General features: G+C 40.0%; 1 protein-coding gene across 7 annotated transcripts in view; it reads right to left on the bottom strand.

The window, feature by feature from the left end:
* LOC306960142 (peroxisome proliferator-activated receptor alpha-like) overlaps nucleotides 1-20,982 on the bottom strand; it is a 50,155-nt gene that overhangs the window by 9,618 nt on the left and 19,555 nt on the right. For 6 of the 7 annotated variants that reach the window (XM_079552486.1, XM_079552487.1, XM_079552484.1 and 3 more), the window contains 4 exons: nucleotides 20,604-20,729; nucleotides 7,023-7,110; nucleotides 2,982-3,197; nucleotides 2,131-2,285 (listed from right to left, as the gene is read on the bottom strand). In XM_079552486.1, coding sequence (XP_079408612.1) covers nucleotides 2,131-2,285; nucleotides 2,982-3,153 — 327 coding nt within the window. In that variant the 5' untranslated portion in view covers nucleotides 3,154-3,197; nucleotides 7,023-7,110; nucleotides 20,604-20,729. The remainder of the gene's footprint in view (nucleotides 1-2,130; nucleotides 2,286-2,981; nucleotides 3,198-7,022; nucleotides 7,111-20,603; nucleotides 20,730-20,982) is intronic. The other variant, XM_079552490.1, reaches the window with a different exon arrangement.

Genomic DNA, 20,982 nt, shown 5'->3' with positions numbered 1-20,982 from the left:
TATCTACATGATCTGGCGACCCCCCAAATTGGTCCCGACCCCCAGGTTGAGAACCACTGCTCTAACAGAGGGCCTTTACGGTTTAATTAAAGCATACATTTTCAGAAGTTCATACAGCACGGTTATCTGAACAACTGGGTCAATATGTAACACAGTGGCCACTAATCTTTATCAGATATCACCTTGCTCGGTTTGAGAGAGGCAAGACCTATCAGTGCAAATAGGCCTAAATCAGTGGTGTCTACGTGATATGTGGGTATACGGTGTATAACCACTAGAAAGCCTGCAGGATTTCAAATTGAGCAAACAACCATTTATTAATGTTTTTTGTGTTTTCTTTCTGTATTTTCTCCCTGAACATGAGTGAAGGCATCGGCATCTCTCCCTTCACTCTCTCACCCGTCGCCAACACACTCATCAGCAGAACAGAGGAGCAGGTTAAACAGGACCGAATAAGAGCATAGTCATGTACCAGTACACAACGCCTCATTGTTATTATTGGAACAATGTGGCCTAGATCAGGGGTGTCAAACTCATGTCGTGGGCCGCAATTCAGCCCCCATGGCGGGTCGCATGCAGGAAAATACTACTGAGAAAACATTTTTCAATACATTAATAATAATGAGCTGTGCTGATTTGGTCAAAAGCCCGACAGGACTGTTGCCTAATAAATAATAATAACGGCTTATGACTCCTTTGCGCTCTATGTTCGAAACACATACGGATTCACATGGAGGTTTCTGTCCGTCTCCTGCATGATTCTGTCCGTTTACTCCATCGCTTCGTTTACCTGGAGTGTGTGGTAGTCATAGCAACGGAGCGGTTCATGAGCAAACCACTGGGGACACTACTGCACACAGCTCAACAGGTGAAGAAGAACAAGCAGCTAGACTTCTAAAAAGTGATTTTAACTGTTTGTAAGAGACCCATCACTGCTTTTCTTGTCTCTTCTTCAGTTAATGTAGTGTGAAAAACCTTTGCGGGTGGCGCCATTTTGTTTACTTTCCTTCTTCCGTTTTGTATTTTCTGACACACTTCCAGCGCCCTCTGGTGGTAACTTTTGATTACACATGCAGGCCATTAGGAACGTGTGAAAGCGTAGATGCAGTGACATTAACTACGCTTGAAATGCATGAATCTACTTATGAACGAAATGGGAGTACTTGTATTGTGTATTGCGCTAGACGAGCCTGTGTCACAAGTGTCTGCTACACTATAGTCATTATTCATTCACTCCACACTTGGTGGCGGTAAGATACTATTGTAGCCACAGCAGGGGCAGACTGTCCATTTCCCACATGGCTATAATGTGTTGTTTATATCCTAATCTCTTATTATGTCAGTGCCCTCTGCTGGACACATGTGGAATTACTTCCCTTTTTAATTTAAGCTGCCCCCTAGTGGCTGGAGTGAGCATTCTGGTTAGTTCTTTTTAAATGAATAACTCTGCACAGCAATGGGCTACAGACTTACTTTTTTTCCAACCCGCGGGCCTTGTATTTGACACATGTGACCTAAATGAAGTTTTGTGTTCATTTATAAACAAAGCTGAGATCCACAAGGCTTATTTGTATAGACTCTGACTGAACTTAACTATCGTTCATTTCTCCCCGAGGCTCATAGACTGCATCTGAGTGCTGCAGGGACAAATAGATAGTATTCATAGGTATAATAAACATATAATGTGTGGTAAAAAATACATTTTACATAGGTGCAGCAGCTCATATTATAATTTGATCAGCACATAACCCTGTCTAATGACCAGCTAAAACATTACAGAAGAAAACAGGAGACTTTACTACTGGCCTAAATGATGTGTTTTTGTCTTCAATCAATATTGTCAGTTGGAACTCACTATTTCCTGCCCAAAAGTGAAGACTGAACATCTGCATAAATAAGCGAGTAGCCTACTGACAAAGTACATAGATAGCGGGGGGATGGGAGAGATTCCAGGCCCAGCTGACGGCTAGGAATGAGCATTGTAATTTTAGACACTGGTTCATGGGTCTTAAAAGCACTATTCGCTCTCAGTAATTCTGGCCTTGCTTCCATTTTATCAATAAACATTCTCAGAGGAACCTGGACTTGACTTGACGTACACAGCAGTGTTTAAGAATGTGCTGGTCTCACCTTGCAGCCCTCACAGGCGTGGACTCCATAGTGGAAGCCTGAAGCTTTGTCCGAACACACTTTACACTCCAAAGAGAGGGGTGCAGTGGGCTCCTCTGGACTTGGGACTGTCACACTCTCTCCTGAGGACGGACTTGAGGCTGGTGTCAGGGTTTCTGAACAAGAGACAGAATATGGCTTTATTGGTTAAATTGAGCATTAACTTTATGGAAATCATTACATGACGTTATTATTACTGCACTCCAGTCCTCTCTGCCTCCCTCCCATGGACAATAACCACATCCACCAGAACAATAGCTCTGAACTGGACTTTGCACTGTTGCACTATTTCACTACCTCCATATGTCAGTATATCCTTGTCCTGCACTTTACAATGATTTGCCTGACGCTGCTGTAACTGTATTAATATGTTGCACTGATGCCAATATGAGTGAAGTGTTTACACTGCACTGGGATATGTTGTGGTTTATGTGGCACTTTAGATCAAACTATGACGGTGTTGATGCTCTAAACATAATTTTCGTTGTTCTCTGTGACAATGACAATAAATCTCTTGAATCTTGACGTTGTACAAATGTGCAAGCCACCAGACAATGGTCTATTCAGCAAAATAACTGAACTGAACTGTCTCAACAAGAGTCATATGGAAAGAAGCCCAACAAAAACGGTCTATTTAAATGGCATGTGGACTTAAGCTGAAGATGCACATGAAATCTGTTAAGCAATTTTCACTTAAATTTGAACATAAAAAGTACTTTGAGTATCCATCTTATATGGAGTACCTCAAATAATGTCATAAGCATACAACATTTCTCAGATCACATCATATTGAGGAGATCACGTCTTCTTACCCAGTACAATAGGGGTTTCTGGACTCTGGTACTCCGGGAAGTCGAAGCCCAGAGTGTTGGCATCTATGGATTGTGAGATCTCAGCTAAGTCGTCCATAAGGTCTCCACACAGAGGGCTGCCCAGGAGGGACTCTCCCAGGGGAGACGGGGGGCTGTACACATCTCCTGCCATGGTCAAAAAGGTTGTCCGATGATGATGATCCCTCAATCACCGAACTGAGGAAATAATAGAATAAATAGTTTGTAGAGTTATAATTTTAGTTACCCGGATGTCCATTCAGGGTATAAGGGTGGTTAGTTACCAAAAAAAGAAGTGACCTTTGGACCCCCAGACCTCCCTGCCTGAAGCTCCAGCAAGAACCGGATGTTGGCTCCACAGTCTTCAGCCCTATCTGCTCTTATCTATTAGATTGTCCTTGCAGAAGCAGGGTCTAATAAGGGACAATAAGATGTGTGGACATTACATTTGGTTATCTGTTTCACTGTTTGATATCAGTCTCATTGTGGATTTCCACACTCTTTTTTTGTTTGAACGAATCCGTAATAGTTTTTTGGCCGATAATACTTTCTGTTTTTAGATTGGGAAAGAGGTCAGTCACAGCCTTAAAATCAGCCCTCCTAATTTCCTAGCCCTCAAGGAAGCATTGTGGTGAAAATCTGTCACAAGTTTGTACACCTCTAATCTTATTTCATATTCTATGTTGCTGACTTTTGCTCATCATTGCAGAACCATAAGAGATAGATACGTGCCGTTTTTTGTTTTGGAATCTTCTGATTTTCATCTTTCAAACTGAAGAACCCCCTGCTGTCATACTGTAATTCAACACTACAGTTTAGAAGATTCACACATAGGATTATAGACAAGACATTTTTTTTAAAAATCGTCCAAATATATTGGCCTTCGTTAACTATCAATACTGTCACTAACTATCACCACTGTATGCTATTTAGTTGTATTTAAATATTCAAAATAAACTGTTTCTTGATGGGTTTGGCACACATCACGGGGTAAAATAAGGAATTTCAGATAAAGATTTATGCAAAACTGATCAAAAGGACAGGGTATGGCTGCTGTTTACTTTAGACTTGTCTACACAGACTTTGTGAACTGTGCCCATTGAGCACTTCATTATTGACACTTTAATCACAGCTAGAGCAGGCAAAGTACACACAGACCACAAAACAACACCGACCAATCACATATAATCCCTTAAAAATGTTACTGTCAGTTTCATTTTAGTCTATTTTAGCTGTCATAATACTTTTCCTCTTCTTGTGTCTCTGTAGTTGTGAAAGTATGTGTAGGAGGGATTTGGTGGGGCCCCCAGCTGCTCCCTACAGTGTCCAAACATCTGTTTGAGCTATTGTTCAATAAGCTATGGCTCACCGTACATTTTCTGTGATTCTGTTGTAGCTACTTACAACTTATTCGCACATGCTCCAGTGATTAAAGTTGCCTTTACATTATAATGCAATACATCGAACAACAAACTATTCGTAAACTTATATGATGCACTTAATGACCAGATCAGAGGAAATAGGGAAAATAGCACAAGAGTAGCATAAGGTACGGGTGGTACAGGGTTAGCGCTCATGCTTCATAGCTAGAAGGTCCCGGGTTTGATTCCCACCGGGGCCTGTGTGGAGTCTACATGTTCTACCTGTGTCTGTGTAGGTTTCCTCCGGGTTCTCCGGTTCCCCCTACCACTAAAAACATGTACAATAGGCCAGGATGAATGAGAGTGTGTTTGAGAGTGCACATGGGGGACGACGGATGGAACTTAGCCCAAGGAATCCGGTGTGGCTTGTTTCCATGCACGAGACCCATGTACGTTCATTAAACTTTTTGTCTATAGTAATAATACATTCATTGAAAACACTCAAGGACACGTATCTGAATACACTTGTAGTTTTTTGTTTCTTTCTTGTATTGACTGTGAGGTTGAATGCCTCACAGTGCCAAAATCTAGCAAAGTACTGAACGAAACAGAACTAGACATTCTGAACTCTCAGAGATGCCGCTTTCCCCATAAACGCACGTATGTTACTGGCTGAACATCTGTTTACTGTTAACTGTTACCCAACAAGTGTGTCAAGTCACAGCCCCCGGCAATATGTACATGCATGCAATCCATCACAAGACCGACTGGGGAACTGTAAGGATAGGTTTATCAGGTTTACAGCTGACTTTAGTTGGTTTGATGTAAATAGCACTTGTTTCTTTATACATATTTCATCTAAAAATCCATAGTTGCTACACTACAAACACCTGCTACTCCTAAATAGAGGAATATAATGATTTTTGCCCACATTCGGTCTTCATGCCAGACTGTACATTATGCACGCTTACCTTAAACTAAAATGCATCACACAATACGACTCTTACTCATCACCCCTTTTGAGATCTCAACATTATTCTACTCATTATTCAAGACTGTTAATTTTTTTTAGGCCAGTACTTTAACAATACTTGGTTGCTTTACGATACAGAAACCTATACGAAACATTTTTTGACACCTTTACTAAACTATTTGTCATCTAAAACCATAAAACAGAACAATAGAGATGATTTAATCTACCGGTGCGTCTTTTAATGTTGTATCATTTATTTGAGCTGAAACAACCAAGTAACTTTATTTAGTAAAAAAAAAGAGAAGAGTGACTTGCTGCATGTACGTTGTTGTGTAATAGCAGTCAAAAAAGGGTATCCAAGGCACAAAAAAGTTAAAAGTCCTATATACATCTGGACAGCCAGCGCGTTTTGCTTGTCTTCTTCGGGGCAAGAAGTTCTCTCACTTTATTTAGTATTTAAAGAACAATAGCCAATTTCATTATGTTACCTGTTTTTGATACCAATAAATAAATAATAATAATACCGTACTGGTATAGTTTAAGAGAAGCCAGCCCTATCCATGACAGAGGGGTCGATCTTATTCTTGGGAGAGGGGAAGGTGAGAGTGCAGCGGTTGACGCTTTAGAGCATAGGTGTCAAACTCTGGCCTATACCAAATGACTAATCGAGCTGGCTATTATAACTTTTTTTTCTGATTTTGCATATCTGGACTATTAAGTTATATATTGTATAGTAATAAGTGTTGCTTGTTCCATATTCAATGTTAAAGCAAATCTTGTTTGGGTCCATATTAAAAGGTTCATTTGTTCAATGGTGGCCCGCGACTTTGTTCAAGTTTTACATTTTGGCCCACTGTGTATTTGAGTTTGACACCCCTGCTTTAGAGGGTCCCCGGTTCGATCCCGGCCTTTCTGTGTGGAGTTTGCATGTTCTTCCCATGTCTGCGTAGGCTTCCTCCACTACCACTAACGACATGCACAATAGGCCAGTGTGAATCAGTGTGCCGAGGGGCCGACAGCGCAGATTGGCAGCCTCGCTTCCGTCTGCGTGCCCCACCGGGCGGCTGTGGCGACAATAGTAGCTTACCATCACCGATTATGGCGTGAATGAATAATGACTACAGTGTGGCCTTTGAGAAAGTTGGTAACAATTAAAATCATTATTATTATTATTATTAGTGTTCAAAGACAGGTTCGTTCCGACAGCAAACATAATTGAACACATCATGACCATACTGTTGAATTAAGGATGAATTAGCATCACCTTTGTCTTTGCCATCTGACTGAATGGGGTTAGCTTTTACAATAACCTGCTCCAAGGTCACTCTTGTTGCGATCAGCTCCAAACCGCCTAAAACATGGTGACACCTTTTCTACTTCAGGAATATCGAGACAGCAGAGGCTGATCGGATACGCGTTGCTTGAGACAAATGGAAATTTGAGCTGGAAGGGGAGTTGGACGTAACAACAAAGAAGTTCAGCTTACTTTTGTTATACCTCTGTGAGAACTATTAGGCCCTTAAAATGATTCAAAACAACAACCCCAATAGTTTTTTATTTATTTCTTTTTATCGGAGTGCAGTTACTGTGTGAGACTTCACAAAGTAACAGGGTGAAAAGCTACAACTTGACTGTTATATAAGAGAAATGTAGTCATAAGAGTGAATAAGCTATAAGCCTAAAGCCTACCTCTAGCTCTCCCAAGCATGTCCAAAGGTGATGAAAGCCTATAGTGCCGGTATTGGGCGTCTCGTGCGGCGATGTTGTGTCCCACGCACTGAAGAAAAAAAGTGTAGGATAGTGAATGGTGCAGTGTAGTCGCCTCCCTCCTTCTCCTCCTCCGTAGCGCTGCCAAAAAGCCTTTTTTTCCCTGCGCACTTGTGCCATAAGCCACGCCCCCAATGGAGCCTCTTTTTTTTGTTTACCCTGAACATGGGGCACGTTGGATTTTTAACTGTTTACTGCAGATGGAGATGTAAAAAAGTATGTATTGCTCGTGGAATGTTCTTTTGATCACTGGATTCAAGGGGGAAAAGTGTGAGAACTCGGTCTAACCATCTGCACGAACACGTTTATCAAGTTAATTTTGGAAAGAACATTATGGTGCATCATGAGTGTCTACCGCCCTCTGCTGTATCTGTGCGCACTGAGAGGTAAGTGTTCTTTATTGTTTATATAGATCTAACATTATAGATGAAAGAATTTGGCATTTTCGTTAAATTGTTCCCCTCTCTCCACCAAGTAGCCACAACAGGAAGAAGACTAGAACAACAACAAAATTAGAAAGAATAAAATGTCCATGTTCAGTCAAAGGTCACTTTGTTTCCCTCTGTTAAAATGTAAAATCTTTTTCTGTGTGCTGTAAGATTATACCGTAGTTCATTATTAAATTTATTCTGCCCAGTTCTTAAAGGACACATTGTATCTTTGACGTTGATCTGAAATACCATTTCCAAATTTGCCTTATCTATGGTGTAAAGCAGGGGTCTCCAACAAGCGGCCCGCGGGCCAAATCCGGCCCGTGTGATGATTCAGTCCGGCCTCTGACTTGTAGAGCACAAGTTCCTGAGCATGTCAAAAAGAAGTCAAGGAAAAAGTCAAAGAAAAAAAGTAAATCTCTTGCCCATTCCTGTGTGGATTTATAGATTTTTTAAAGAAAAAAACAGAATGCTCACTCCAGCCACTAGGGGGCAGCTTAAAGAAAGAAAGGAAAGAATTCCACACGTGTCCAGCAGAGGGCACTGACACAAGAAGAGATCAGAATATAAATAACACATTATAATCACGTGGTAAATGGACAGTCTGCCCCTGGGTGGCTGTAGCTACAATAGTATCGTAGCACAACCAAGTGTTGAGTGCCCTGTGTCTATAGCCTGTACGTCCATGGGAGTGAATCTGTGATTCTCCCCGAGGTTTCTCCGTTTTCCCCGTGGGTTTTTGAGTTTTTCCTCGCCGTGCTGGAGAGTCTAAGGACAGGGGACACCTGCGCCGCTCGTCGCCACCTGCTGCCGACGCTTATTTGGACATTATGTTTGCCTGGATACTTCATTCACCGGAACATTGTCATATTTATTGCTCTGTTTTATTGCCTTAATGTTCGGTGCAGCCCTGTGAGGCAACTCCTGTTGTGATATACAAAACTATTGATTGATTGAGTGAAGGAATAATGACCACAAAGTGCAATACAAGTGTAAGCCGAGGTTACAGTGCTGTAAGGCTCATTATTATTCATTTATTCAAAAGAGTTTCCTCAGTAGTATATTCCCAATCAAAACATATTTTACTGGAGCTTTATAAAATGGGTATTGGCAGAAACGATCTTTGTTGGAAATGCCAAATAGCTAAAGGTACTTTGATGCATGCCCTTTGGGAATGTCCGGTGATCTCTCCTTTTTGGAGCAGAGTTTTAAATTACATGCAAGGTTGGTTATCCTGTAATCTGCCCAAATCACCTAGACTGTGTCTGCTTGGAGATAAAAGAGAGGTGCCAATGTTAAACAAACATACATTTAGAGTGTTAAATACTGCTTTGGTAACATGTTCCCGACTCATTTTGAAATTTTGGAAGGACTCTCATGCCCCAACACTTAGAATGTGGAAAGAAAGAATGACTGAAAATTTTGCGTGCGAAAAGATGCTGGGAAGGCTACACTGTACGAATGAAACCATGAAGGAACAATGGGACAATTTCTGCACCTACATGTCTACAATATAATTTGGACATCAGCTGATTACAAAGATTAGGATGTCGCTTTGTTCTGCACTGCCTTGATACATTGCGCCTGGCTGGGTTTGGTTGGGTGCGGTGTGTCGGAGGTGGGGTGGAATGGAGTGTCACCAAGATTAATAATGTACCTCACTGTCTTGTTTTTGTTTTGTTTTTATTTTTTGTTTGTTTGTGTGTGTGTTTGTTTGTTATAAAAGACAAAACTCAATAAATATTTGAATTAAAAAAAAAAAAAAAAAAAAGATTGTGTGGAGAAAATCCCTGTCAAGTTTGAATCCAATTTCTGATTTGCAAATGTTCTAAAACTTGCATTGGTCAAACACTTCTGACAATTAAAGTAAAGTGCTTTATTTGTCATTATACAATTGTACAACAAATTGTGTAGATCAGATGGTGGGTTTAGTCCGGACACTGTTCCGACACTGTGTGGGCCAAACTGATAATTCCGACTGAAAATCGGAGTACCCTCATGGGGAATACACGCAAACTCCACATATAAGGTCCTGCTCGGTCCGGGATCGAACCTGGGGCCTTCTTACTGTGAGGCAAGAGCGCAAACCACTCAGCCAAGTAATGAAAAAAAAACAAAAAAAATCCATGTCAGTAAAAATCTGTGGTTCCCAACCTTTATTCCTTGAAGCCCCCAAGGTTAACGTGATTATGTCTTTTCTCAAGGTTCGCAGCTGGTAGAATGTTGGCACTGTTATTATTGATTTTACCAGTAATCTTATGTTCATATACCAAAGAAATGCATGTAATTGTCACCATGTAGTTGTTTTTGAATGTCAAATGGCGCTACCCTGCTTTACCTCGAGCTCCTCCATCCATGCGCAGCGTCTCGGTCTCTAAAGGTCAGCTGACCGGCTCTTCTGAGTGTGTCAAACCAGCTGGAAGCTCAGTTCGAACTTCTGCGATGGCACCACAAAAACAGTGGCGCGAGCTGCCTTTGACTGAGATTTTGCATTTTCACCAGTTCTTATTACTTTTGTTCTATTGATATTTATTTTGTTGGTTTTATTACATTGTATATATATCCGTCAGTTGCTCTTATTCAACCTTTGTTTTCATTTTACAGCATTTTGGTCTATAGCAGGGGTAGGCAAGTTTGGTTCGAGGAGGGCCAATTTTCATCATTGCCAAAACACCAAGGGCCGAACCACACCATTGTAGCTCAAAGTAAAGAACCATTTCCTGCAAATGCCAATGTTTTACATTATATACGATATATTGGGACGTTTGGCCAGGAAACTTAATATATACTGACAGAATTTCCCGCATTTCAGAGTACTTTAACTGGTATTTGATCTCTTACTTGTATAATATTTCTCAAAATCACCTTGTGGGCCAGAGGTTCTGTGCTGGAGGGCCGGATTTAGCCCCCGGGCCTGACGTTGCCTACCCCTGGTCTACAGTAATGTTTAAAGGGGGGGTATTATGCAAAATCTACTTTTTCAAGCTGTTGTTATTATGTCATTCCCTCATTAAAAACATGCCTGAAGTGTTGCCTTGGCACATTCACGTATTTTTGAGTAATCTGTAAAAACTCTGATGGCGGCCATTTTAGGGATAGGTTTGCCTGAGTCCTCCTAGGAACGCCCCCACCTCCTGGAGACGCCTCCGAGCTTTCGTCACCAGCCGAGTAACCAACCACAGCTCCTCAGCAGAACCCCCTCCCCACTGATGCCACAGACAGCGTGTGGAGGGGGCGTGTCTGAAAGGGTCAGAGGTTCTTAAAGAGACAGAGGCCTATTTCAAGACATTCGCTACAGCCATTTTGAGAGAGCAATTTTACACAAGGCAGTTATTCTAATTTACTGCATTTACAGACCAACAGAAGGTTTCGTCATCATTGTAGTGTGATATAGACTGGTACTATGTGATTGAAAAAAGCATAATACCCCCTCTTTAAAGTGGGCAGCACGGTGGTCCTTTCTTGCCTCACAACCAGTGTTAATTTTGACAACATACTTTAATTTGTTTTAATTTAGTTTTAGTAATAATTAAATCTGAATTTAATTTGATGCACTTCCTGTCCAATGAGGTAAGGAAGTGTTTAAAATCTGATTGTCATTGTGGGAAGGGAACATGTCTCAGTCTTTTGACGAAAATGATGTCAAGATTAAAATTGCAACGTAAATTTAGTCGATTAAATTTAAGACAAATTTGGTTGACTTTGCATTTATAATATTCATTAGAATCATATTTAATCAAGGTGCTTCATGGAGATTCTCCCCACATGAACAAAGCTCAGAGCTGTTCCTTTGGCAGTAGATTTACAGTACATAATATGAGGCTCTTTCAGACGGTCAATAGAAGATTGGATGATTTTAGTCGTTCCTTTTAATTTTTTATTTAGTTTTACTTTAGTCGACTAAAATATCTGGACATTTTAGTCAATTTTAGTCTCATGAAAAACTTTTAATTTAGTTTTAGTCCAATTTTAGTCATCAAAAATATTACTTTGACTAAAATTAAGAGTTAGTCAACAAAATTAACACTGCTCACGACAAGAAGGTTGCGGGTTTCGATCCTGGACCTTGTGGAGTTTGCATGTTCATGTGTGTGTTCATTAACATGCACTGTCCCAATCAAATAATTACATCCTGTTACCTGTCACCTTTGGGTTAGGGTGCATATCCAAAGCCAATCTCAAAGCGTATTGACTGGAGAGTTTACAGCCTATATGCCACTGTGATACCTCATTTGAAAGACTTTCTAGTCTCTTAAAGGCACACTGCGTAACATTTTGAACTACACTGTTGCCGGCAAAAGAAAACAAGCTCCTAATGAACAGCTCAACACAGAAAATGCTGTTACTGCAGTGGGTAATAAAAGAATGGATTTGGATGAGGACCTAACCTGTTTGAATCTCAAATTCTACTGTCTTTCTTCACATCTCCATGGAAACGAGCTGGAGACGCACCCACTCCCGGTAAAGTTTACAGTCATATCTTAGGAGGGGTGAGCCTTATACCTGCTTGTTTGTAAATTTATGAGGTATTTTTCAATGATGAAAATATCTGTCATAAAATAAATGCTTGTATTTCAATTTTATTTATTGGGTAAAATTCTACGCGGTGTGGCTTTAAAATAGGTGCGAGATCTGTGATTGAAACACAATTTACATCACATTTGCCGTTCCTAATCCTCGCCCCAAGAGGATAGTGCGCAGAACCCTCAAGCTCCCAGGCCCAGGGTGAGGGAGAGTTTATTTGTATATATATTATAGGCTGGTTAATAGTGCTAATGACAGAAAACACCAAATATGCAGTTTAATTTTCAATTGCTCTTTATTTAGAAATATGTACACAAATTGCACTACAAATATTGAATCTCCTTAATACCAGTGCCTATTTTTTTTGCACGAAATAACCAATTACACACCAGAATCTTGACTGCTGGCACTGTTGCTACGCGGTTGAGCAGCAGCAACGGCAGCAGCAGCAAAAGAAGCCTTGAAATCAAATCTGCCTCTTTGTTCGTAGACTAAAGCCCCTTTTCATTCCTTCTTTCTTTCGTTCGTTCTTGTCTCGGGACGTGTGTGAGATCCTGTGATGTATTGCTGCCCTCCAGGGAAGGCAGTAGGTTGTATAGTTATCTCCTGATGGGGCAAAATCACAACCCTGAAACCACACAACCTACTACCTCACCCTGTGCGAACATCATATGTCACCCAGATCGGCACAATGACCTGGGACGGCGGAAATCTGATCCCATCACTGTATACAACAAGAAAAAGACAACTTGGTAAAACAAAAGAAAGTTAAAGTTGGTCAAATCATCTCCAAAAGCATAAAGACTTGCTTAATGAGGTTACACTGATAGAACGACAAAGCTTGAAGGTGGCGATGCTTTCCTAATCGCTTCAGGAAAGACAGTAAGTTGTATAGTTATCTGACAATTTGGGAAAGACCCTAAAACTATACAACCTACTACCTCACCCCAAAGGATAGTTCCTCTCTTGAAGGTGCCCACTGGAAACAGACAGCAATGTGTTCTGTGTGGAGACAAACCCATAAATTCAAAGTCACTGCATATTCACAGAGTAATTCATTATGTGCAGAACAGTTCAGGTCATGCAATAAAAAAATTAACTCTTGTGACTACTGTATATCTTCTTCTCCAAACTACAGTGCTTTTGACTGACCCTGCCTACTTCTCAGTCTGGGTATTCACCAAAACATGGCCTATTTTGAGTGAGGTCAATGGCTAAGAATGCTCTTTTGTGCTGAAAGAGCACCTGTGGCGACAGTATGTAGCTTATCGCCATTGACTGTGGAGTGAATGAAAAATTGCCCCTCATGAGGCGTTTTGGATGACTTGTGTCACGTGAAAAGACACAAATGAAATTTCCTTCCCAATAAATTCCTTACTGCATTGTTGTACAGTATTGGTATGTTCACACATTTAAAAAAAATGAAATATTTTATTCTCTGGAATCAAATTTACCTGAGTTCATCCACAGTACAGGGAATGTCTCAATTCAAGAATATGATATTGTTAAAATGAAACTCTTTTTTCTTTATGAACTTGAATGCTTGTAATTGTTGTTCACTTAGAGAATTGTACATTGTAGCTCACTTATGTCATTCTTAGAAACAGTAAAACCATGTAACAAATCCGATTGATTGTGCACACAAAGCAGGCTGGCCTCCAATAATGAAAATAATTAGTGCTTTTTAATCATAGATATGATATACAGGAGATAAACGGTAGCCATTCAGCCACAATCTTGCTCCTCTTACAGGGCATGTTCCTGAAAAGGGCAAAAAGGCGAGAAGCCCCACACTCGCGTGATGGGGCTCCCACCTAGAGCTGTCACATGGGTCACAGTGATCTTGAAGAAAAAAGAAAACTCTTTGAAGCCAGGCTTTTAAATTGCATTTGAGAGGTGTAAAGTCTTCATTGAGTGGTGCGCACTGAATGGGTGCTGCTGCCGGATGCTCTCTCATCGAATGCAATTTCTCCATCTGTGAGATCAATAAAGTATCATCTTATCTTATCTTATCTTATTGGTTTCTGTTTTAAAAAGTTTATTTTGGAGTTTCCCCTGGCCACTAGGGGGTGGTAATGCTTGCCTTGAAAAATCCAGACTCTTCACTGTACCAGCAATTGAGTGTCAGAGTCGGTGCAAGGGACTTGATAATAATTAAATCTGAATTTAATTTGATGTACTTCCTGTCCGATGAGGTACTACCCTGTGTGCTGAATAAGGAAGTGTTTAAAATCTGATGGTCATTGTGGGAAAGGAACATGGCACCTAATGGTGGTTGGGTTTTTTAGCTCCCAGTTGGAATGGGGAAAAAAGGTAATATTTGGATTCATTTTATGGAGTATTTCTACAAGTTTTGTCTATGGATGTTTATTTTTGCTTTTAGCTGTTCCGGTCATTGTGAACTAATGGAAATAAAGGAAACAGACACAAGATCCACTTGTACGCTTCATCATTACCACTGGGATGCTACAGTCGGCATCAACTACATTTTCAGAGCCAAAACATAGGAAGTGGAGTGAACCAATCAACAAAGGGCGCGTGTCTGTCACTCATGTGTTGTTATTAGCGGTTCTTTGTTAATATTACAGGCTGGGCTATGGTACTGCAGCAACGTCAGCTCCCCGCCATGAGGACCAAAGATGAACACTATTCTCGCAAATTGTTTTTAACTCGACTCATCCACTCACCAAGTTCATCACCTCCTTGAGGTTTCTGACTCGACTGAAGTGGTGGGAGCCGTTTGGGTTGAATAAGACTAACCAATGTAATTGTAGACTTATTTTTATTAGATTCACATTACAAAAACTTTTTATAAATAAATCAAAAACAGATAGAAATTTTGATCAATCCGATTTAACATTTGCGTAGTTAGTGAAATAATTTCAGCACTTTATATTAAACTTTCTATAAAAAGGTAATTCATGAAAAAGTTAATAAATGATGTAAGGAAAAACAAAATTATTCAATTATTCAAAAACTATCTTTTCAATTAATACGACAAGTACTTACTTGCTATTTCATATGAAATTAACTTTAATTAGCACTAATTTTAGTGCTAATTAGGGTACTCATTTAAGTAACTCTTATTTGGTATTTTTAAAGTACTCGTTATTTTGCATGGCCTTATTCAACATCTTACCAGCTATAACTGATACTTTCCACATCATTTCAAAATGAGGAACATATTCTCAGCTACAAATACTTAATTAAAAGGTCATTGGACATAAAATAGGCCAAGTATGATTTGTTTTCTTTCTTAAGATTTGCCCCTGTTTATTGAGAGTTACTTCTATAGTATCCAGTTCATTGCCATCCCCTTGATCAAGGAGCTAGGGTTGGGTTTGGGGTTTGAAACGATAAATATGGTGCAAGTTGTGTTTCGCTCAAACTGATCCTACACATAGTTTTAGAAACTAGAAGGTCTTGGCTTTCAAATGAGGCATCACACTTGTATAAAGGCTGTAAGCTCTCAATACTAGGATAAACAATAATATCGTTAACTGCAATAAAAAATGCATCAATTAATCGATTGCCACATTTTTTGATTATGGTGCTAGAAATTAATCGCTAAATCCATCAGACAACCAGTGCCGGTAACTTTAGCGGGAGTGTTTACGTCTCCATGGAGACTAAAGTCAGCAATATTTAAGATTAAGATTTCAGTAAAATTTCATTTTTGTCCCATCCCTTTTCAATACACTTCGAGATTTGGATATGCAGAATTGCTAACCCTAACTCTAACCCTAACCTTAAACTGGCAGATAACAAGTTAACACCTAACAAGGCCCGGATAACCAGGAGCGTATTAACACTATAATTAATGTCCAACAACGTTCTCATTTCTGGCTGATAAACAGTAATTACGAATTAATAAATGGGAAATTGTTAGCTAGTAGCTAAAAAGATGTTGAATCAGGCCATGCAAAATAAGGACTAATAAGTGCTTTATAATGAACAAATAAGTGTTATCAACCATCACTTAGTACCTAATTAGCTCTTTGTTAGCTGTTAACGTCCCGTTTGTCTCTATGAGAGAGTGAGCTGCTGATACTGCAGGGGCCAAAAACTTTGTCCTTAGTCAATTCAAACATTACACCCCACATGGATATTTCTTTATTCTAAATCTTTATTCGGGGCATGAGCACACACTGAAACAGTGAGTGTGGGACTCACACGGGATGTGCTTGTAGGGAGTTTCCTAACTGGAGCCGTAGTGAGCCAGAAGAGGCAGTGGCTGTTGTGGTTTTGCCTCTGGCTCCTCTGCTCTGCTCTGACAGAGACGTGGGGCGGCCAGGTGGGTCCCTCCATAAAAGTGGCTTAACTCGTCGCTCAAATATAGGCTCTTTACACGTGCATAATATAGCTTTGTGGTTGTTTTATTGTAGTCTAGTTATCCCATAAATGACAAGCAAATATCTCGCTCAGCTAATTAATGTCCAAGCCTGTAAGCTACACAGCCGTGCAGTGTTTGAGTCCAACGCGATACTGCATAGCTATGCATACTAAAGCAAGGATTGTCAAGACAGCCTATTTTTTTTGTGCTAAACCAAAATTATTTGTTTCATTTCACCTGACATATCATCCAAAACACCTTATGAGGGGCAAGTTTCCATTCACTCCACACAGTCAATGATGGTAAGCCACATACTGTATGTCGCCACAGGTGGGGCAGACTGACACATCTGCACCAATTCACTCACACTAACCACAGTTAACATTTCATTTTTGTTTATACTATCTTGCAATGATTTAAGATAGAATTCAAGAACCAAACTCGGGAGTTGCAAGCTAATCAGCTGATCCCTTCAGTATCCAAAATACCAGATACTTCAACACAAAGAACTTTTTCGTAAAACAGTGTGTGTGTGTGTGTGTGTGTGTGTGTGTGTGTGTGTGCGTGTGTGTGTGTGCGTGCGTGTGTTAAAATAACTTTCTTTTTTTAACTGATTGCTTTAACTAAGTAGAACAGTCAAGTATTTTACACCAGGAAACTGAGACTGTCAATGACACAATTATCATAATATTATGTTTTGTTATTAAAAAATAAAATAATAAAAAAATCTGTTAAGGACTATTGCATATATTCAAAACAAATGTATAATTTATAGTAAGAGCAATTGTAGATTTTGTTTTTCCAGTCTCCAACTTTCAAAAACCGTGTTGTTGGCTGCAGTGGACGAAATACACCAACAGGTGTCATGGCTCCCCAGCTCATAAAGAGACCAGAGCGACAGACCTGGGACAATGAGGCCTTTGTGCTGTTCCGGGTGCCAGCCGGTGTGTCGTGTACTGTTTCGCACTAATCTTCATTTGACCTTTAGGCTCATGGCTTTGCTTTCCCCTTTCCCCCGCTAATTTCCTTTTAGGAGATTATCTGTGGGGCTCCAGCAGAGACTTAAGTTATACATTCATAAGACAACATTTCATTACAAGTGAGGTTTTGATGGGACACATCAACCAACTCTACAGCCAGTGTGTGTGTGTGTGTGTGTGTGTGTGTGTGTGTGTGTGTGTGTGTGTGTGTGTGTGTGTGCGCGTATGCGTGTAAAAAGACTGTATCTTAGAATATATAATTAATAACGACTGAGCCTGGTATGTGGTGGATAGACAAATAATGATAATATAAACAGTGACGTCACATGGTGATCATGAAAATCAGCGTTAAAAAGGAAAAACACGCACATCCAATCTAAATAGATTGCAGGACCAAAGTAGACTATGAAGATAAAAAGGAAGAAAAAAGGAAAAAAGTCCGCACAACTAAGTGGCTCCCAGAAAAAATATAATGAAAATCAGTGCATATTGTTAGTTAAAAAAAAACACCAATCTACCATGACGTTAAGGTAAAATTATGAATGTTTTCAAAAGATGAGCCTGTAATAAAAATAAAAATAGGGGGGGGAAAAATGAGACAAACTCTACGGGCCATTCCACACACACTCACACACACACACACACACACACACACACACACACACACACACACACTGCTGACTGCGATGCAAGCAGAGCTGTCCAGGCAGGCCACAGGTCATAAACGTGCCAAACGGCTTCAGAGTATATCATTAAGGTTCATGAAGCACATGTTAAAGTGATCCCAGCTCCACTTTTAGATATAACCATATTACCATTCACTGTGACCACAGTTCATCTGAGAAGAGACTCAGACCATTGTGACCGAGTCATAGTGGGAATTTCAATTGCAAATTATGTCGAACATATTTGGGCAGTTTTCACATATTCCCTGAATAGTTTAACCCAATGTTTATTTATTGTATTCATGCTGTACAAATATAATCGCAAACATTTATATTTAATTTATAATTATTTTTAAGAAACATGTATGTACATATTCAATATTTTTTATTTTATTTGTATAATTTACATTTTGTGCTATTTTAAGTAGTACTTATGGTGTAATCAAACCATACTTTTACATAATAATTGAAGGAGACGAGTGTGTGTGTGTGTGTGTGTGTGTGTGTGTGTGTGTGTGTGTGTGTGTGTGTGTGTGTGTGTGTGTGTGCGTGTGTGTGTTTATATACATTGAACAAACACTCACAGCTGATTTAAATAACACAATATAAAACTGATAAAATAACAGCAGCAAAAATGAATATTTATATTTAATTATCATTATTTTTATTACTAATGAATGTGCATAGTTGAAAACACACACACACATGCACGCACACGCACACGCACACGCACACACACACACACACACACACACACACACACTGACTAAGCTATAGATTTAAACCAAGAACTCACAAAACTACAAGTATTTGATACACTTTGTTGTTGTTTTTTTGGTTTGTTTTTTGCAATTGCATAATTTTGGGCTGGTTGTCCAAACTGCCTAAATAACAAACTACACATAAAGCCGACCGTATTAAAGCCTCAAAGATTGGATCACTCGATTTTGCATTTGTAAAAATGTATTTTATTCTCCGGGTGCATATTCTTTACGTCCTTAAATCTGATTGTGTGCACATCTATAGTCTTTCATTGGTCGCACTGCACCTGTGATCTAGGACTCTGTCCATGGAGTGTGTGAATGTGTGTGTTATTGCTCAGAGGAGGAGGCTCTGCTCCTCATAGAGGCGTGGGAACCCCATTCAGCTAAAAGACTACGGTTCATTGTGGGGTACACAGCATCAAATGTGTCTGCTGTTTGCCTGTTTCTGTGTCTGCACTTAATGAGGAACCTCGGATGTAAGAGTAGTGGTAAACATGACTTTAACATGGACCCGTTTTTTATATTCATATACGGCTGTGTGACAAAAATATCCCAGTTCTGTTTTATTGTCTTTCAAATGAACAGGTTATGTGTGTGTGTATGTTTTTATAGTACGTCAAAACTTGTTTTGTTGGCTAAAATTATTAAAAAGAAGAGTGAAAAGTGGAAGCGATTTCATGCTAATGTTTTAGAGCATCCTAAAAGCTGGGGTTTGAGCTTGAGATGGTGAGGGAGGGACGTGGGGTTACCAATTGAACAGCACCAATGGCGGCTGAAGCACTTTGAAAACGTAGCATATTGAAGGAATGGCTGCAGCTATCACTGAGTCACACAGTCTCCACTCCTACCTATTGGCCAGAGTCAATACTGACGCGCTTAGGATGCCCTTACCGATAGGAAAACAGAGACACTATTATTAACTGTTATTCAGATGACTTGTGAAAAGAGTCACCCCAAAAAGTGGGATTGCGAGTGAACGAGCATAGTTTTTTGCGGGAGCAGGAAGTTGTTCGTACATACAACACAGGCTTGTATAAATATGGATTTTCATATGACTGTAAATTTGTGTTTTTAACATTGAAAAAGAGGCTCGAAACAGGACCTAGTTTCAATTTGTGCTTCAGCTTTGCAATCATAATGACCTTAAGGAGAATTGCAAGCTACTTTATGTCTTAAAGCACATGTCATGTTTACGTATGTTCACAAATATTTAAAATAGAAAGCCAGAGTTGTATTTTGCATTAAGCACATAAAAAAATGTATTGTCTCTTCAATTAAAGATACATGCAGCCACGTGTGAAGTAAGATCTAACTTTGACATTGTTTTTTCTTATAAAACACATAAAAACGAATTAAGAATACTTGTGGAAGCCTAATAACTATTGGAGACATAAGATTAAGAGAGAGAGAAATGTGTTGTATGGGTGCTCGGCCTGTTAGCAGGCCTTGTCTGGCCCTCAGCCCATCTGTACAGCCCTACTCATCCACCGTTCCCTCCAAAAAACCCTGTTTCACCGGAAATAGGCTGAGGGAGGTTAAACTACTCTAAAGGCACAAGGGGAGAATGAGAAAAGTCTGTTTGTACTTGAAAGTAGCGCCACGTTTCCCTCTGATTTTGCCAGTAATAGTTACTGTGGCTAGTCATGTAGCAGGCAACGCACAAACATTGCAGTAGATCATCCAAACAATGTTCAAATGTAGAAAGAGGCCTAAAGAAGCTTTTGTCTATCAAATATGTTGTCATTTCAAACACTGGAATTGCTTTGCTAGTGACACATGGTGACACAAACGTTGATGAAGACTTACCCTGGGTTAGTTTAAGACCACCAGTCACACACAGGCGCAGCATCGATCGATCTAGTCTGGTGAAATGCCGAAACCTCTGCTGGTTATTGTCCTGGATTGCTCCGTGGCATAGTTTGTCCAGAGATTCTGTATGAAGAAGGGCAGAGAAGAAGCTTGGATTCAGTCATACAGCTTTGCACTCCCTGCAAGGAGTAGGCGGGCGCACTGAGCAGAGCCCCATTCAGATACTAAAAAAGTGCCCAGCCTCCCGTCTGCCTCTGTGACTGTCTGCGCCACTGTCTGGATTTTTCCCCTGTCAATCTGCCCACCTTTACTACAGCAGAGTTTCCTGAGTCTCCTCGAACATGGACAAGCTCAGCTAACTGGTTTTTGAATGTTT

The sequence above is a fragment of the Gobius niger genome, assembly GCF_951799975.1.
Source record: "Gobius niger genome assembly, chromosome: 2".
Lineage (NCBI taxonomy): Eukaryota > Metazoa > Chordata > Actinopteri > Gobiiformes > Gobiidae > Gobius > Gobius niger.
This window is presented reverse-complemented; position numbering and strand designations above follow the sequence as displayed.